The sequence below is a fragment of the Corythoichthys intestinalis genome, chromosome 18, assembly GCF_030265065.1.
Source record: "Corythoichthys intestinalis isolate RoL2023-P3 chromosome 18, ASM3026506v1, whole genome shotgun sequence".
NCBI classification, from domain to species: domain Eukaryota; kingdom Metazoa; phylum Chordata; class Actinopteri; order Syngnathiformes; family Syngnathidae; genus Corythoichthys; species Corythoichthys intestinalis.
Genome location: NC_080412.1, coordinates 17,344,997 through 17,363,135, shown reverse-complemented (window position 1 = coordinate 17,363,135; position 18,139 = coordinate 17,344,997). Strand labels below are relative to the sequence as shown.

Sequence of the window (18,139 nt, the reverse complement as noted above, 5' to 3'; positions counted from 1 at the left end):
AAACAGTTCATTGTTTCTTGATTTGAATACCACCAAGGCAGGCATCACTTTTCAAAAGCTTGTGATTTAATCAGACGCACCATAATCGTCCCGTCTTGGAGTCGGAAAAGAGTGGAGATTAACCTATTCATTTGAACTGGGAGTGCTGGCAGCGATCATTCGCTTAACTGACACGCATATGTACTGCATTCCAATTGGAAACCATGTTATTTACATTTGTGACTCACACTGAGCTAATTGCTGGATGGAGATAATAGCATATGCTATGTATGACTGTTGGCAGGCTGCTGCATTTATGTCACTATCATCACCAACTCCCACAATGAGTGATTGGCAAGGCTTCCTCCGCTTCCTTCTAAAACAGAGTTTATACTACACAAAACCAAAGACACGCTGACACGCTTGTAGCCTGAAGCAAAGCCCATCTGGAAACAAAATGGTGTCGCTGTCATCAATCAGCGCTACTTCAAAAGCAGCCCCCCTGGAGGTATCGCAATCATTTTCTCGTTTACTATTTAGAGCCAAAATGAAAATTATAGACAGGAAGACAGGTGGAAACAATTCCCAGTCATTACAATGCAGCAATGGAACAAATAAATGTTGACTTTTAAGAGAACAAATGAAAGCAAAGAACACCAACGGCACTGACTGGCAGGTGCAATCCATTTGAAATGGGAGGGTTGGCAGCAAACTAGTTAACTCATTGTTTGACCCACTCTCGCTAATGCAGTACTTCTCATATAGTGGGGGCGCAGAGCGATGTGACCTCCGACAACATCCTTTTTTGCCATACGAGAATAAAGTGTAATTGCACATCCACTCAGTGGATGGCAGTGGCACTCTCATTTTCAGAGTGTGCGCAGCATTTTCTAACGAAACAAGAACACACAGCAAAGAGCACAGGAGATATGATGAGCTAAGACGAGGAAATATGAAGTTTCGGATTTATAAATATGAAGCATGTAGTGTTTGGCTTTGACTTTTACAGTGGGAGACGAGGAAAGACCAGTCTGTTTACTGTGTCTAAAGATGTTTGCAACAGACAGCAGGAAGCCAAATCAATTAAGACAGCACTTGTAGGCATGAATCACATTGAGAAGCTGCTTGATTTTTTTTTTCAGCGAAAATGTGCCGTGTATCGCCAACAATTGTCCCGCTTTGTCAGTGTTACATCAGTAAACCAGCGAGCACTGTTAGTATCATATAAGGTGGCATACCAAGTTGCTTAGTGGAAAATAATCCTGCACCCTAGCAAAGGATCTGACACACCCTGCAGCAAAAATAAAAACTGTCCCTCTGCCCAATGACACTGTCGTTTTTGTTCTATTAATTTGTTTTTAGTCAAATTGTTTGGCATATTGACCTCAGCGTTAATGTTGCCAATCAATCTGAATTTGTAATTTTCAGTATTAAATGGTCAAAAATGTACCTTGAGTGTATTTTTGCAGTTTGGATGTGACTTTTTTTTTCCAGGCAAATCGATGCGCTTTAAGTATTTTCTGTTACAAAGAAAATAATCTTAATAAAGTTATGCTTTATTGTAAGTTGATCTCTCTATACATACAGTGGTGTGGAAGTATCTGAACCTTTTGGAATTTCTCACATTTCTGCATAAATTCACCGTCAAATAATTTCTGATTTTTGTCAAAAATCACACAGATGAAAAAACAGTCTGCTTTAACTAAAACCGCCCAAACATTTATCGGTTTTCATATTTTAATGAGGATGGTATGCAAACAATGAAAGAAGGGGGGAAATAAGTAAGTGAACCATCACATTTAATATTTTGTGCCCCCCCCCGCCCTTTGGCAGCAATAACTTCAACCATACGCTTCCTGTAACTCAGTACTTCTCAAATAGTGGGGTGCGCCCCCTCGGGGGGGCGCAGAGCGATGCCAGGGGTGGCGCGTGTGACCTCGGGGAACATGCTTTTTTTTTTTTGCCGTACTAGAACAAAGTGTACTTGCACATCCACTCAGTGGGTGGCAGTGGCGCTCTCATTTTCAAATTGCGCGCAGTATTTTTGAAGTAAGCAAGAGCACACGGAAGTGACTCATGAATGAAGAGCTGGAGAGCTGTGCGCCGTTTTCGAAAGCCGTTTTCCGGCCGGACTCACGCAGCGACCCACTGTCTTCTCCGGTTCTCACGTGTCCGCCCGAAAAGTGCCATTTTCGGCTTGGGATCGTCACGACGACTGCCCTCACCTACGGTTCTCCCTCGGCCGCTGAGAATGCGCTTTTTTTGGGCCGTTTGCCTTTTGGCTTTGACATTTAATACAGTGGTAGACGAGGAAAGACCACTGTTTACTGTGTCTAAAAATGAATATAGCGGACAGCCGGAAGCCAAATCAATTAAGACGCCACTTAAAGACATTAGACCAGGGCCGGCCCAGCCTATACACAGACTATGCAGCTGCTTAGGGCCCCTGACCACTAGGAGGCCCCCAGTCTGGGAATTGTTTATTTTATATTCTATTTTGTTTACTACAGTTTTCTGTATTCGACTTTTGTGAGTTTTGATACTTAATGCCAAGCTTTAAAAAAAACACTTCTTTCTTTTGCCTCTTTTAAAAAAAGGTTTTGCACTATCTACTGTAAGTACTGACAATCATTTGGGGTGAGAAGTTTGAAGTATGCAGTGCAACAAAATCTGATTTATATACAAAATATAGATATATGGGTTGGATTGCATGTATGGGATTCACAGTACACTGTGACAAAATGGTGTGCCAAAAATATGGGCCCCTTGGCATTATTTTGCTTAGGGCCCCCAAATGGCCTGGGCCGGCCCTGCATTAGACCCCAATCTCATTGATAAGCTGCTTGGTTGTTTTTCAGCGAAAACGTGCCGAATATTGCCAACAATCGTCCCGCTTTGTCAGTGTTATATCAGTAAACCAGTGAGCACTGTTAGCATGCTCAGTGCAATATAACCCCACATCATTGCAAACTGGAGGTGATACTGGGAGCAGCGAGTAGCGGAAATAAAAACTGTCCTTCTGTCCAAAGACCCTTTTTTTCCCTTCTTCTTCCATTCAGTTTTGTTTTTTCGGTCAAAATTTTTTGACATATTGTCCTCATGAGTTAATGTTTCTAATCAATTTGAATTTGTTATTATTTACTGATTTTATTTTTCAGTATCAAATGGTCAAAAATGTACCTTGAGTGTATTTTTACAGTTTGGATGTGACTTTTTTTTTTTTGTTTAATTCAGGCAAATTGATGCGTGTTAAGTCTTTTCTGTTACGAACAAAACAATGTTAATAAAGTTATACTTTATAAGTTGATCTGTTATTTTCTCTAATAGAAAAAAAGGATACGCTGTGAGGCAGAGGCGTACTTATAATAGTAATAGACAAATGATACTATTTACAGTGGCGGCAGAGTTGGGGGGGCGCGAAACATTTACGTCTTCCTTGGGGGGGGCGTAACAGAAAATAATTGAGAAGCACTGCTGTAACTGCAGATCAGTCTGGCACATCGATCAGGGCGAATCTCGGCCCATTCTTCTCTACAAAACTTCTCTACAAAACTGCTGTAATTTTGTCAGATTCCTGGGATGTCTGGCATGAATCGCTGTCTTTAGGTCAAGCCACAGCATCTCAATGGGGTTCAAGTCTGGACTTTGACTTGGCCACTCCAGAACGTGTATTTTGTTCTTCTGAGACCATTCTGAAGTTTTTTTACTTCTGTGTTTTGTAACATTGTCTTGTTGCAGCATCCATCCTCCTTTTAGCTTCAACTGTCTGACAGACGGCCTCACGTTTTCCTGCAAAACCTCCTGATAAACTTTTGAATTCATTCTTCCATTAATGATTGCAAGTTGTCCAGGCCCTGAGGCAGCAAAACAGCCCCAAATCATGATGCCCCCTCCACCATGCTTCACGGTAGGGATGAGATGTTGATGTTGGTAGGCTGTACCATTTTTCTTCCACCCCTGATGTTGTGTGTTTCTTCCAAACAATTTAGCTTTGGTTTCATCAGTCCACAAAATATTGTCAAAACTTCTGTTGAGTGTCCAACTGCCTTTCTGCAAAGATGAAACTAGCAACAATGGGGTTTTTTTGGACAGCATTGGCTTCCTCCGTGGAGTCCTCCTATTAACACTGTTCTGGGCCATAGGTTTACATATAGTTGATGTGTGCACGGAGATATTGGACTGTGCCAGTGATTTCTGCAAGTCTTTAGCAGACACTCTAGAGTTATTTTTTACCTCTCTGAGTATTATGCGCTGAACTCTTGGCGTCATCTTTGGTGGACGGCCACTCCTTGGGAGAGAAGCAACAGTGCCAAACTCTCTCCATTTGTAGACAGCTTCTCTTACTGCCGATTGATGAACATCCAGATTGTTAGAGATGTTTTTTTTATCCTTTCCCAGCTTCATACAAATCAAAAATCCTTGATCACAGGTCTTCAGACAGCTCTTCGAACCGAGCCATGATGCACATCAGACAATGCTTCTCATCAAGACATTTGTGTTCTATAGTGGACAGGGCCGCTTTAAACCACTCATCAGTGATTGGGCACACACTTGGACTTCAAATGTTTGTTAAAAATTGGTTTCAATTGCTCTTTAAGCCTCCTTAGGCAGAGGGTTTACTTATTTATTCCCCCCCCCCCCCCTTTCATTGTTTGGATGCTATCCCCATTAAAATATGAAAACATAAATGTTTGGGTGGTTTTAGTTAAAGCAGACACTGTTCATCTGTGTGATTTGGACAAACATCAGATCACATTCAATGGGGATTTTATGCAGAAATGTGAGAAATTCAAAAAGGTTCAGATACATTTTCATGCCACCTTGTATGTATATTAGAGATGTCCCGATCCGATATTTGGATCGGATCGGACGCCGATATGGGCAAAAAAATGTCCATCGGTATCGGATCGGCCGACACGGAAAAATTCCGATCCAGACTTCCGATCCAGTTTTTTTTTTTTTTTTTTTAAAGTCCGGTCCGGGTTTTCCAGCGCACAGAGTTACATAATCCATTCCAGTTTTTGCTTCGGTTTCCCTAAAATCTGGTCCGCATTTGACGGCACACCTTCAACACACTACATTACCGTCTCCCAATTTACAGAGACACTTTATCGGTAAAAATGTCAGCTGTGTGGGATCATTTCACCTTAAAGGACGACAAAGACGAAGAGGCAGAGTGCAACATATGCCACAATAAAGTCAAGCGTGGTGGTAAAGCTGTAAAAAGTTAATACAACCAACTAGGGATGGGAATCGAAATCCGATTCCGAACCGGTTCCTAGTGTTTCGAGGCCTCGAAATCACAATGAAAAAAGCCTTAACGATCCCTTTTACGATTCCTAAAGACGCATATTGCGTCGTGACTGTCTTGTTGTCCAGACGCATCAAACTAGCATGGCGCCAAGAACCACCCGCTCCAAAGTTTGGCTACACATCACCAGGAAAGAGGGTGAAAATGAAAGGTTACGATGGTTTAGCACGAGCATTGCAGCCGTAAACATAACAATGACAGCACGTAGGTTCAAACGCTCAAAAGTGTGTCTTCACTTCACGAGGAAAAATTACAACAAAATGATTTGCAGTCATTGCAAGGTGGAGATAACTGCATCGGGAGGGAATAGACTGCACTGTCCTCACCGAGACAGCGATACAGCTAGCTAAACTCCGAAATGACGATACAGAATACGTTGGTATAATTTGCTAACTTTATTCAACCATCACTTGAAGAGTGAAACTAAAAATAGAAATGACACAAATCAATTTCGTCCCCAATAACAAACAGGTTTGCATCAACGTAAATTAGCAATGATTAGCTGCTAATACAATAAAAAAAGAACAGTTAGCATGCGTTCGCTAGCTTTAGCACATCGTTCAAACCACTACACAACTGGATTTAAGTGTCCGATCGTGAGTGGAAACATACAACAACACAAAAGATGATACATACAGGCGTTGCCTCTGTAGATCTTTTACAAACATTAACAAAGAACGTTGGGTCATGGCAGTGCTTCCTTCTCTCACTAACTCGCTCACTGCTTGGATGCGGCATTTCTTCTTCTTCGCGTGTAAGCGCGCTCTTCTTCACGTGACCGCGTTCTTCTTCGCATGAGGAAGCGCAAGGGCGCCCCCACTTGAGCGTGAAAACACCATAAAAATTAAAAAGGCATGCATTTCAATATAATAGTAAATAATACACTATACAGGGGTCCCCAAACTACGGCCCGCGGGCCAGATATGGCCCGCCCGGACATTTGGTCCGGCCCCCTGAACAATACCAGAGAGCATTTTATTTGTTTTGTTTTTTTCTCAATAGTGTTATTTATTTTTTGGCCTTTTTCTGTGAAGAACTCAGAGAGGGTTATTTGGTTATTATTTATTTGATTAATAGTGTTATTATTATTATTATGTTATATTATTATTTTTATTTTATTTACTTTTGTTCCGTGAAGAATCCTGAGAGGGTTATTTTTTTGTGGCTTTCTGAAAAACAATTTTTTTACATTTAGGTACTCTTGCAATCATCACACTTTTTCTGTTACAAAGTGACCCCAGCCCCTCATCAGAGAAGGGAAAAGTGATGTGGCCCTCACAGAAAAAAGTTTGGGGACCCCTGCAAGTATAACACATATTGCCAACGGCAGATCAACGACCTATATGCCAATATATACCATTATTTTTTATTTCTATTAGAAAAATGTTTCAGTAAAATGTTACACATTCTTGTGCATTTGCCACAGTTAATATTGAGGCTTTGGGCCTCTTTTGACCTCGTTGTGAGTTTGTAAGGTTGTGACTTCTGATTAAACAAACTCGATGCCAATCAAAACGTTTTTCTTTGGGCCTCTTTTGACCTCGTTGTGAGTTTGTAAGGTTGTGACTTCTGATTAAACAAACTCGATGCCAATCAAAACGTTTTTCTTCTTTTTCCCCAAATTAGAATCGATAAAGAATTGAATCGTTAAGCAATATCGATAATAGAATCGGAATCGTAAAAATCCTATCAATTCCCATCCCTACAACCATACTAATCAATCATTCAGCGAAATACCACCACAAACAATATGAGTATGTTAAGAAAACTGAAGACAAAAAGAAAGGTCCTACGCAACTAACACTGGCACAAACTTTTGCTATGCGTGACAAACTGGCACTCGACAGTTCCAAAGCCCAGGGAATAACAAACTGGCACTCGACAGTTCCAAAGCCCAGGGAATAACAAGAGTCATTGCCGAAGAATTCATTCTGGATGACGAGCCATTATCTCTCGTGAGTAAAGACGCACCATCCAACACTTAGAACCACGGTACAACATGCCCAGCCGTCATTACATCCTTGAGCGATTCGGCCATGGAAGCTTCGAGAACGATTCACAAACATCCAAATTCTGATGATTGAAATATGTCAAGTAAAGCGGAACTAATACACAGCGCCGTCTTCGGGACGCAATGAGAAATGGATCGCGCGTCCCAAGAGTATGATGAGAGCATGCTTGTCTTAGACCCGGGTAATGCCAATGCTCGACTCACGGCTTTAGCTCAACTCATGCCGCTGGATAAAAAACACAAGAATACCTGACTGCTGCTGACAGCCGCTACAAACTACGTCAACATCGTTTTACTGTAGATAATAGATATCATATGTATGAAGAACTAGATGCAAAATGACGGGGTAGCAACATTGAAGTATGGACAACTAGATGTGTTAGTAAACAGCCGCCATCTTAAAGTAGGAGACTTCCCTAGGCTGTTGTGAACCTTCCAAGCGACCCTAATAACTTTTTATCTAAAATACTCCTAAATCAGCAAAATCTTGACTTGAATCTATTTTTGCTTTTGTGTTTTGCTTTTTTAAGACTGTTTTCAATATTATTTGCACGTTTTACTGACTGACTATGTCATTTCTGTTTGTTATTTATAATGTTTTGTGTTTGTCACTGGATAAACAGGTCAGTTTCTTGTTACCAACCGTTGTGTGTTATTCAAACTCACCTAATTCAGCTGGCTAGTTGTTATCAAGAGTACTAAAACCCTTTTCAACATGAGTCTGACAACTAAGTAAGGCGGCTAAATAACTTTAAACTTTAACACATGCTCAGATAGGCCGGTATCGGATCGGAAGTGCAAAAACCTGGATCGGGACATCCCTAATATATATATACATTCTTTAATATTAAAAAGGACACAATGTTATGCACAGGTGTACTTACAAATTATACCATTTACAGTGGCGGCAGAGTGTTGGGGGGGCTTGAAACGTTTACGTCTTCCTGGGGGGAGGCGTGACAGAAAATAATAGATAAGCACTGCACTAATGAGTGTGGAAATGATTATTTTACAGGAATTTGTACAAATATTTTTTTAAAACCTTCAGAACACAATGTCCTCACATCAATAAAATGACTCGTGTTTGACGTCACAACGCAGCGGATTTTAAGAGCAATGGAATTAAAATAACATCATAATCAACCGCCCCCTTATTTTCCTGCATTTTCTCTGGGAAAGTCTTTCCCCCGCCTCAGTCTCCCGTCAGCAATTTTAGCTTCAAGTGTCCACTTTGGCTCTTGGGAAAAAAATGTTTTCCGTCGTAAACCAAAGTTTAAGTTTAAACTGACTTTTCCAGTCCTCTCCATATCTAGAAGTTCTTGGAGGTAGGGTGTCGGTCGGTTTTAGACGTTAATTCCTGGCATGAAACGTCGGAAATAAGTTCGCAAAGGCAATTCGGAAGCCGCAGGAGCTGAAAGATGAAGTCCTTGCAGATATTTTTGACATCAGGGTTGGCAAAAGTCCAGCCCGGAGGACTTTTGCGACCCGCTCCTTCCTTCCATTTTTCTAGTGCCTTTCAGCAGAAAGTTTGTGCTTAGTAGTGTTTTATGAATGGAACGAGGCCGTTCAATTCCAGGAATTTTATTTAAAAAAAAAAAAAAAAAAAAATTGAAGTTGTAGTCTTTCCAGCTGACTGGCTTCTCTAACAATACAGAATCACTTGAGGGTTTTAGAGTCTCGTGTGTTGCCAAAATGTGTTTACAGCCACCACCGGTGCTTAATCCTCTGCCAGGGAAACCGCCCAAGCGTGACGGAAAAGTCTTTTTTTAAAGAGCTCAACACCTGTGACCTTCTTTATTTGCTTGTTTGCGTTCGCTCGTCATCCGCTTAAACCCCCGCACTTAAGTGTCTAAATCAGTCTGTGGTTTCTCTTGATGAGGTCAGGGTACTCTCTGCAGGGCACACAATAGAAGCTCTGTCATATCCAGGAAAATGATTGTTGGGTTTTTTAAGGATTTTGTGGATTAAGACACTACTGTAAAATGACTGTTGTTGTAGAAAATTGAATGAAAACATAAATGACTTTTTCACGAGTAGACATCCAATCCATTTGAACTGGGAGGGTGGCAGCAAATTCGCTGCCAACCCTCCCACTTCAAATGGATTGGACATCTAGCGCCATCAATGGTTTCCAATGAGTTAACCGACTTCCATTGAGGTTTGTGGATATACGGATCAAAGACAAAGTTGTAATTCATGAAATTGTTGCATATCTGGTCACGCCCCATCCCCGCCGCCCTGCCGCCCATCTGTCGGTCACCTCCTCTCCAGCCCGCCTGTCTCCCCTCCCCTGAAGCGCTGGTTTGTGTTTGCTTAGTGGTGCAGAGCGCCATGAGAAGGGGCTTCATTTTGAGGGCCCGTAGGGATTAAGCTTTGCGGGAGAACTAGGTAGGGGTTTGTATGTGTGCGAGAATGTTTGGGTTCCCATCCAATCAGAGCAGAGCCGGGCAGGGGTCTCAAAACACATGATTTCAATTAGGGTCCCCCCACCTTAAGCCCACCCACTTCCTGCCTATGTCTTTTCCACCTGAGGTACTCTCAGTACCTTCTTACAAAAAGATCCTGGAAAATAGTCAAGAGGTGTAACAATTGCTTTTAATGGAGCAATATGTAAGATTGGTGGGAAAAAAAACGGTACTGCAACTAGGACCAAAATACAGTATTGGAGCGCACAACAATCCCTTCTCCTTTGGGCTGACAATTGCCACGTTTACATGGAGCCAAATATTCCAATTACAATCGGAATATTTGTTCAAACCGAATAAATGTGTTCCATATAAACACCTCATTCGGAATGAACAGGCCCAAACCGAATGGAATTTCATTCCGATTCACAGGGGTGGAATATTCCTTTTCCCAAACCGATTAGAAGTAAAATTATATCATGTAAACAGGGAAGCGGAATGGTGTCTAGTTGCGTTCTTTCTGCGCATGCTCCGTACTGACGTGGTGACGTCACTTGGTGCCATAAGTAACGTCACTTGCAACATGGCTTCCAAGCACACGCACAGCGCACCCACACAACTTTTTAAATGAACGGCGTATCATTCTGAAGTTTTGTTTCCACTCGAAAAGTTAAAACAGCAGCTGATCTGACGATCGATCTCCATGTTTTGCAACGTGACGCTTTGTTTTGATTAATCTGCGCATGTCAGACGGCATTTGTCAAACGTCCTTTCGGAATAAAGGCAGTCACATGTAAACGTTGGATCGGAATAGATGAAGTCACATGTAAACAGCTGATGTGAAATTTCCATTCGGAATGATTTGAATCGGTATGACTAAAAGTCAGCATGTAAACGTGGCTAATGTTGCATTTCAATTAGAAACTAGAAAATGCAATTTCTGAAGAAATTGCGTAGATATCTTTGATGTGCTGTGCTGGTAGGTGTACTTGTAGTACAAGTATGAAGGCAGGTCAAAAATCATTCGCACTTTTATTGTACAGGGTGTCCATAAAGTCTCTTTACCATTTCAAAAACTTATTAAAAATGCAATTGAATAGATATTTTATTCAGATTTGTTGTATTGTATTCAGCGTTTATTGAAGTTTTACTTTACCTCTTTTAATACACTTCTACATGGGCTCCATTAGTTGCATGAAGCACATCAAGACGGTACTCGATTTCTTGCCATGTTCGCTGTAGCATAGCCTCATCAATTTTTGCAATGGCATCAGTAATCCTTTGCTTAAGGTCAGTAATATCCCTTATCTTTGTTCGATACACGATATCTTTAACATAGCCCAATAGAAGTCCAGGGAAGTGATATCTGGTGAACGTGGCGGGCAAGGAATTGGCCCATTCCTTCCCATCCATCGGTCTGGAAATATTTGATTGAGGAACCCACGAACATGCAGCCCCCAATGTGGTGTACAATCTTGCTGAAAAATGATGGTTGGTTGAAGGTCATTCAGTTGTGGTCCCACATATTCAGTTAAAAGGTCAAGATAAACATTTGCAGAAATTGATGTCTCGATGAAGAAAAATGGACCATTTATTCGATTGCATATGATCCCAAGTTTTATTTGTGAAAACACAAAAGTAAAAAAAAAAAAAGAAAATCATTTTCCTACATCATTTAATCTCCACCATAGACTTTACTACCAGTTGACAGTCCTGTCAACTGATAGTGAAGTCTATGGGGCTCGGGGCTGATCCATAGGGGGCCTGATTTCAAAAACTGAAAAATTTTCTAAACCAAAGCCACAGCGACCTAAAACCATAACAGGCACGTCCTTTAGGCATATATGGCTAGGTTCATACCACAGGTCTTAATGCACAAATCCGATTTTTTTGTCATATCTGTTTTTGTGGCGTGCCCGTTCAGACTGTCTTTGTCCATTGAGACCGTTCAAGTATTACGCATGCACAGTAATTCCAGTCCGACACGTGCTGAGCAAGAAGACCCACATGCGCAAAAGCATCAAAACAAATAACTACACATGCTGGCTGTCATCCGTCATTTCAGGGAGATCATATTTTGATTCCCAAAAAGAGGACATAAATAACAGACATGAATATTCCCAGTTTATACTTATATTCAAAGTTTATATGGATCGATAGCATGCACGCACTGTCCATGCATGTCACACACACACATACATACAGGCAGGCAGTTTGCCCTGACTCTCGGCCATGTAAGCAATCTTGAAATATTGCTCATACAGAGCAGAGAGAAAACCGAGCATTCTCAGGCTTATCCTAAACCCATTTTCATTTTTTTAAAAATGACTGTTGTCAAGCCCGACCCTTCCCAAAAAGCCGTGTTCAAGCCAAGCTAGGCGCTAACGCACAGCTGCACCACTACCGTAGTGCGCCGTCTCTCTCGCTCTTTGACGACGTAATTGCTGCATGAATTCTGATTTGGGAGACTTGACAGTTCAGATCGCCATGACATTCTGGAAAAATGTGGCCCAGATCAGATTTAAACCACATACGAACGTGACCCAGATCGGATTTGAAATGGTCCACTTCTATGAGACTTGACCCGTTCAGACCGTCAAGTTAATGCCTCACTCGAGTCGGAAAAACACAAAAAAATCGGATTCGTGCATTTAGACCTGCAGTATGAACCTAGCCTATGAGTCTCCATGAGCAGCGACATTAAAAAAAATTCAAAATTGAACCCTAATAAAATCCCAATTATTTTTTACACAAGTATAACAAAACTTAAAATGCCTATAAAAATCTCAGATTTTGCAACCTGCACAAAAATCACCAAATACAGAGATAATCACCAATATTTTCAGGATTAATAGCAATATTTAACATATATAGGTTTTTGCCAAAATAGCAACTTAAATTTTTTTGATTTAGTGTTTTCAGCAGCTAATAAATCCCTCAATTTTGACTTCAGCAACTTAATACTTGAGGAAAGACTACAGAATCATCTTAATTTTACTCGCCAAAAGCAAAATTTCCATTTTCTTTATACAATCAGAACTTTTTTATGTTGAATTCAGCTATCGTGTAGAGATACAAAAATCAAACATGGCGGCCGTCACAAAACAGAGCTTTTTAATTTGAAATTTCTTGCAAATACATGCGTAAATCGTGGAATTTCTATAGATATGAACGTAAAACAGTCTAGATTCTTGCTTAAAAGCAAAAAACCGGCAGTTATTCATTTTACGAAAATATTTCAAGCCAAAGTTACGGTATTGTTTAATCCAACATGGCGGCCGTCACGGAACAAAGAGCTTTTCAAGTTAAAAATTCTTGCAAATAAATGCTTAAATTTCAAAATTTCTATTGATATGAACGTAAAACAGTTTAGACTGTTGTTTAAAAGCAAAAAAAAAAAAAAAACAGTTATTCATTTTACGTAAATATTTCAAGCTTTAGTTAGGCCAATTTTTCCATTCATTTCATTGTACTGACAACGTTTAAAAGTGAATGCATAGTGCGAAAAATATAATAATTACCTTGAATCGTTGACCAAATCACTCCTGCCTGCTTGTATGCAGTAAAACCTTTGTCATATTTCCACCTAAATCCGGCGTTAGAACGAGTCGGCCCCCTACAGGAAGTCTGTGGGACTTGTCAACTGATAGTGGAGTCTGTCTCTACCCATTTCAATGCACTTGTTCCAAGTGCTAACTCAATAATGGTAATGTGCCGGTTTGCCAATATCATGACTTGAGCTTGCTCTGTCTTCTCTTCACTGGTGGAGGTTGATGGATGTCCTGCTCCATGTTTCACACTTATCCGGCCACTTTTAAACTCCTCAATCTACTCATATACCATTCTATTTGATAGTGCACTGTCTCCATATTGTGCTACTCTTTTGTGAATTTCAGCCCCTGGCGAACTTTCTGACCACAAAAAAATCGGACCACAGCACGTTCTTCTCTGGTGCGTGTGCTTGCGGAGGGTCCATTTTTATCAACGGGAAATAACACTTATTAAAACTGATGGAACAATTAGATCAACTGATCATGATCAGGTGGCCGCTAGTCGATGCGTGTGAAAAAAGTAGGGCTGTCAAAATTATCGCGTTAACGCGTGGTATTTAATTTTTTAAATTAATCACGTTAAAATATTTGACGCAATTAACGCACATGTCCCGCTCAGACAGTATTCTGCCTTTTGGTAAGTTTTACAGCAAGGTTTTTGTGCTGTCTAACAGCGAACTCTTGTGGTCGCTTTGCGACATGGTTTGTTTGCTTTCTTGCCAGTTCAATATGGCTGCACGACGTCTCGGGCTTACGCCTACGTGGTAATGTTGTGCTTATATGATCCTCGGACAAGATTTGTCCGTAATTATGGTTGTTGTAAAGAATGTACATATTATGTTAGTAAGCGAAATGTTATATTTTTTGTATGAGACGCTTTTTGTTTATGTTTAGTGAACCTGTATAGCGTGCTAAGCTAACGTTGTTGCTAATGCAATGCTTGTGTACTTTTTTTTTGTAGTTTTACGACGGTCTAAAGAGGACAATGGTTTGAGGCCATTTTATTAATAAATCAGATGAAAAAGGAAGAAGTCTGATTATTAAGGCGTCGTTCACTAGCTTTGGAAAAAGTAGACGCTTCGGAGTGAGGACAGCATAGACAGATTTAAATGACAGTAGAGTGAAATGCCCACTACAGTCCTTATGTACTGCATGTTGAATGTATATATCCATCTTGTGTCTTATCTTTCCATTCCAACAATAATTTACAGAAAAATATGGCATATTTTATAGAAGGTTTGAATTGCGATTAATTGCGATTAATTAATTTTTAAGCTGGAATTAACTCGATTAAAATTTTTAATCGTTTGACAGCCCTATAAAAAAGTAAACCACGAGTGTGCTATAGAGCAATGTGCGGATAATTTTTGACTTGCATGGAAGTACACATACTTGTCTACACGTAGTACAAGTACAGGTCCAAAGTTTGGACACACCTTATTCAATGCAACACAAATAAAGGGTCCCAACCCCATTGATAAATCAAATCCCACTAATCCATAGGGCAAGGCATACCTGTGTAGTCAAAAACCATTTTAGGTGACTCTCTCTTTAAGCCCATCAAGAGAATGGCAAGAGTGTGCAAAAAAGTAATCAGAGTAAAGGGCGGCTACTTTGAAGATATCAGAATATTATACATATTTTTTGTTATTTCGCCATTTTTTGCTAAGTACATAATTCCACATGTGTTCGTTCATAGTTTTATTACCTTTTGTGAGAATTTACAATATAAATAGTCATGAAAATAAAGAAAACACACAAATGAAAAGGTGTGACCAAACCTTTGCCCTGTGCTGTACTTGAAGTTTAAGTACACACAAATACACGTACTTGAGGTTTAAGTACGCATAATTGTATTACAAGTACATGTAAGTACACATACATGTTGTACAAGTAACCAGTGTCGAGTACAATGAAGTACACATATTTGTTGGATAAGTAAACGTAATTGTAGTAAAAATGCATGACATACTGCATATGCATGTACTTATCTTATTCCTGCAACCCAAATTTACGAAGCCTTGAGAGCTCTGGCAACTTGGACACAGACAAAGAACCCATCATGTGTTTTTCTTCTCTCTAGGAACTGTGTTGAGAAAGAGTGTGTATAATGTAAACATGATACAAGTTGTATCATGTTTACATTATACACACACTGACTTATGTATGTATGACTTGTATGACTTGTATCATACAAATAGTCATGCACACATGCTTTTTATGGAAAATAATTCAATTATTTTTGTTCTGATGGTAATAATGTTGAGCTGTGGGTTTAGGCTCACATAAAGAATTGCATTAATTTTAATTCTATTTAGAATTTTAAAAAATTTTAACTTAACATACTCATGTTCCAATTTGCTAATATGTTTTGAAAAATAAAAATCCTGTTAAATGGAAGTTGTTTTTTTTAATCGAGATATCTGAAAGTAACACATTTTAGAGCTGTAATTGCAATACCGTGAAACCGTAATATTTAAGGTTAAGGTTATTATACCATCAGAATATCATACCGGCACATGCCTACTTTGTAAATCCAGCTTTTGAATTAAATATCGTGAATACTTTAGCTGTTCTCATCCATGTCACCACAGCAAATACGATTTAGCCATTTTTACCTCTTAAGCAGATATTTTCCGGAATTTTGTAGACCAGTACAAATGAAGTGCAAACCTAACATATTGCTGCTTCAACTCGTATTTTTTGTTATCCATATACAAAAACTTTGGATACTTTGGACAACCCCACGTTCAATGCAAAAAAGGAAGTAAGTTCAGTGTTTTAAATCCTGTATTTCAGAAACCTTGATAGGGTCTTTAAGTAGCTTTGGCCAGTCTTTATCTATCTATCTGTTTGTTTTAAGTGCACCAGGCGATAACAGGGAAGGTTTTTCCTCAATATGTAAACTTGCCGATGCGAAGAAAAGGAAGCTTCCAGAAAAGGACTGATTGTGGAGGACCCATGCGTATGTGTGCGTGTGTGGTCCCAGCAAGTGTCGAGACAGGATGAGATCCAGCTTTTCCCATCAGTTGACATGACTCATCAGGAGGAGCCCTGAAGCTGAAAGTACATAAGTATCAGGACCCCTTGCCATTCCTTTGAAAATTGAGTTCCCTTTATTTAAATATATTTTGTCAAGGACTCACACAGACTAAAGTATCAGGAAAATTCAGTAGTATGTCTGGCCATTCTTCAAAATACATGGGCAATAGTGTTGGGATACTTGCTGGTACCACTAAAAACTACGTTTTCCTCTTCATTCCAAGACTGAGTCTAATTGTCTTTTAGAATTCTTCAAAAGACAAAGTGGCCCACCGCAATGGGACAACTGGTTGTCCCAAATAAAACTGTGTTGTTGTTTTTTTAGGATTAATTTCTCAAAAAGAACCCACATTGATAAAATAGTTGGTTGGGATGTGGCAACTAGAAGATCTCAGAAGGTCTGTGCAAATTCATTAAAAAAATTCCCATGAGCAGAAGTTATTGGGACACCTGTTCATTCCAGTGAACATAGTTACTGTCTTATTTTTAACAATTATTTCTGGGAAATATACACTGTACGGCCAAAAGTATTGGATTGTACACCGACCTCAAGTGAAAATAGACCATTTTAATCCATGTCTTATGTCCTAAATAGACTGTCTTTGGCCATCTGTCACAGACTTCGCTTGTTGTTTTGTGGCAATATGTCTGATGAGGGGTTGATCTCAACTTAAACGCGCATTTGTGTGCATCTGTGCCGCATTAACGCACCACATTCCTCTGAGCAGCTCCAGCAGAGAGAGAGAATGTGGAAGTGAACAACCACATCATTTTTAACTAATGCTCCACCATTAACGCTGATATACGTCCAATTTTTTTTTTTTTTTTTTGACGTACATAATTTCAGAAAACTATTAACCCTTTATAGCGGGACTCATTTAACTCGTTGGCCCCTCCCAGTCAAAATGGATTGGACATCTCGCCCCGACAATGGCACTGAAATATGATCTTTCAAATCCTTCCCGATTTTAATTTGCAACATTTATTTGTCTTTCTCCACAGAACTTCAGACCTATCACCAGCGGCTACACAAACTACAGCCGCAAGCCCTCATACACCCCCGAACCACAGCCCCCACCACCCCCGCTGCTCCCCATGCATCATCAGCACCATCATCATAATCATCAGCAGCAGCAGCAGCAGCATCCCACCAACCATGCGCTCAACGGCCATTCCAAGACAAACAATGGCAATGGTTATGCGTACGGCAATGGCAACGGACACACTCAGTACAACAATCCGTCCCCACTGTACGCCCCCAACAACAGCAACGGCGACAGATCCCTTCATGGCAAAATGGGTGGGCTCAACCTTAGCGCCCCTCACAGGTGACAATATGAATAAAATATTGGCGTGGCTGCTTTTTAAGTGCCTCGTTGTTGGCAGTAGGAAAATTAACTCAGTACAGTGTTGTTTTTGGCAGTCTGTCTTTTGGATGAAAATCCTTATTAATCTTAGTCATATTTTAGTAATTTCAAAATGTTTTCGTCTTCGTCTAGTTTTAGTCAAGTTACTCAAAAGTTTTCTTCTGTAAAATTCAAACGTTTTAGTCCAAATAAGTAAAGGTTTCAAACAATTTTGAATGAAAATAGATGAGCACATATTGTGGCGTTGTCCCTTTAGACGCTAACACTATGATGATCACACCCTCAATAGGAAAAGCAGTTCAATGATTTCAATTAAAAAGCTATCTAGAAGCCACAAACTACTCTCTGCTCTGCTTTTGACTGGCCAGTGGACGCTTACCAATCGGAAGCTAATGCTAACGCGAATGTTACGCCAACACTATGAGTTTACATTTAGCGTCGGATGATCACTCAGCGCAGACCTTTAAAGACTA

General features: G+C 40.1%; 2 protein-coding genes across 3 annotated transcripts in view; one reads left to right on the top strand and one right to left on the bottom strand.

The window, feature by feature from the left end:
- The window catches only part of kcnip1b (Kv channel interacting protein 1 b), a 104,384-nt gene that overhangs the window by 57,558 nt on the left and 28,687 nt on the right, over nucleotides 1–18,139 (bottom strand). The gene's annotated exons all lie outside the window — the stretch shown is intronic.
- pdlim4 (PDZ and LIM domain 4) overlaps nucleotides 1–18,139 on the top strand; it is a 58,683-nt gene that overhangs the window by 19,942 nt on the left and 20,602 nt on the right. Inside the window, exon 4 of the mRNA XM_057820402.1 lies at nucleotides 17,302–17,627. Within this exon, the coding sequence (XP_057676385.1) occupies nucleotides 17,302–17,627 (326 nt within the window). The remainder of the gene's footprint in view (nucleotides 1–17,301; nucleotides 17,628–18,139) is intronic.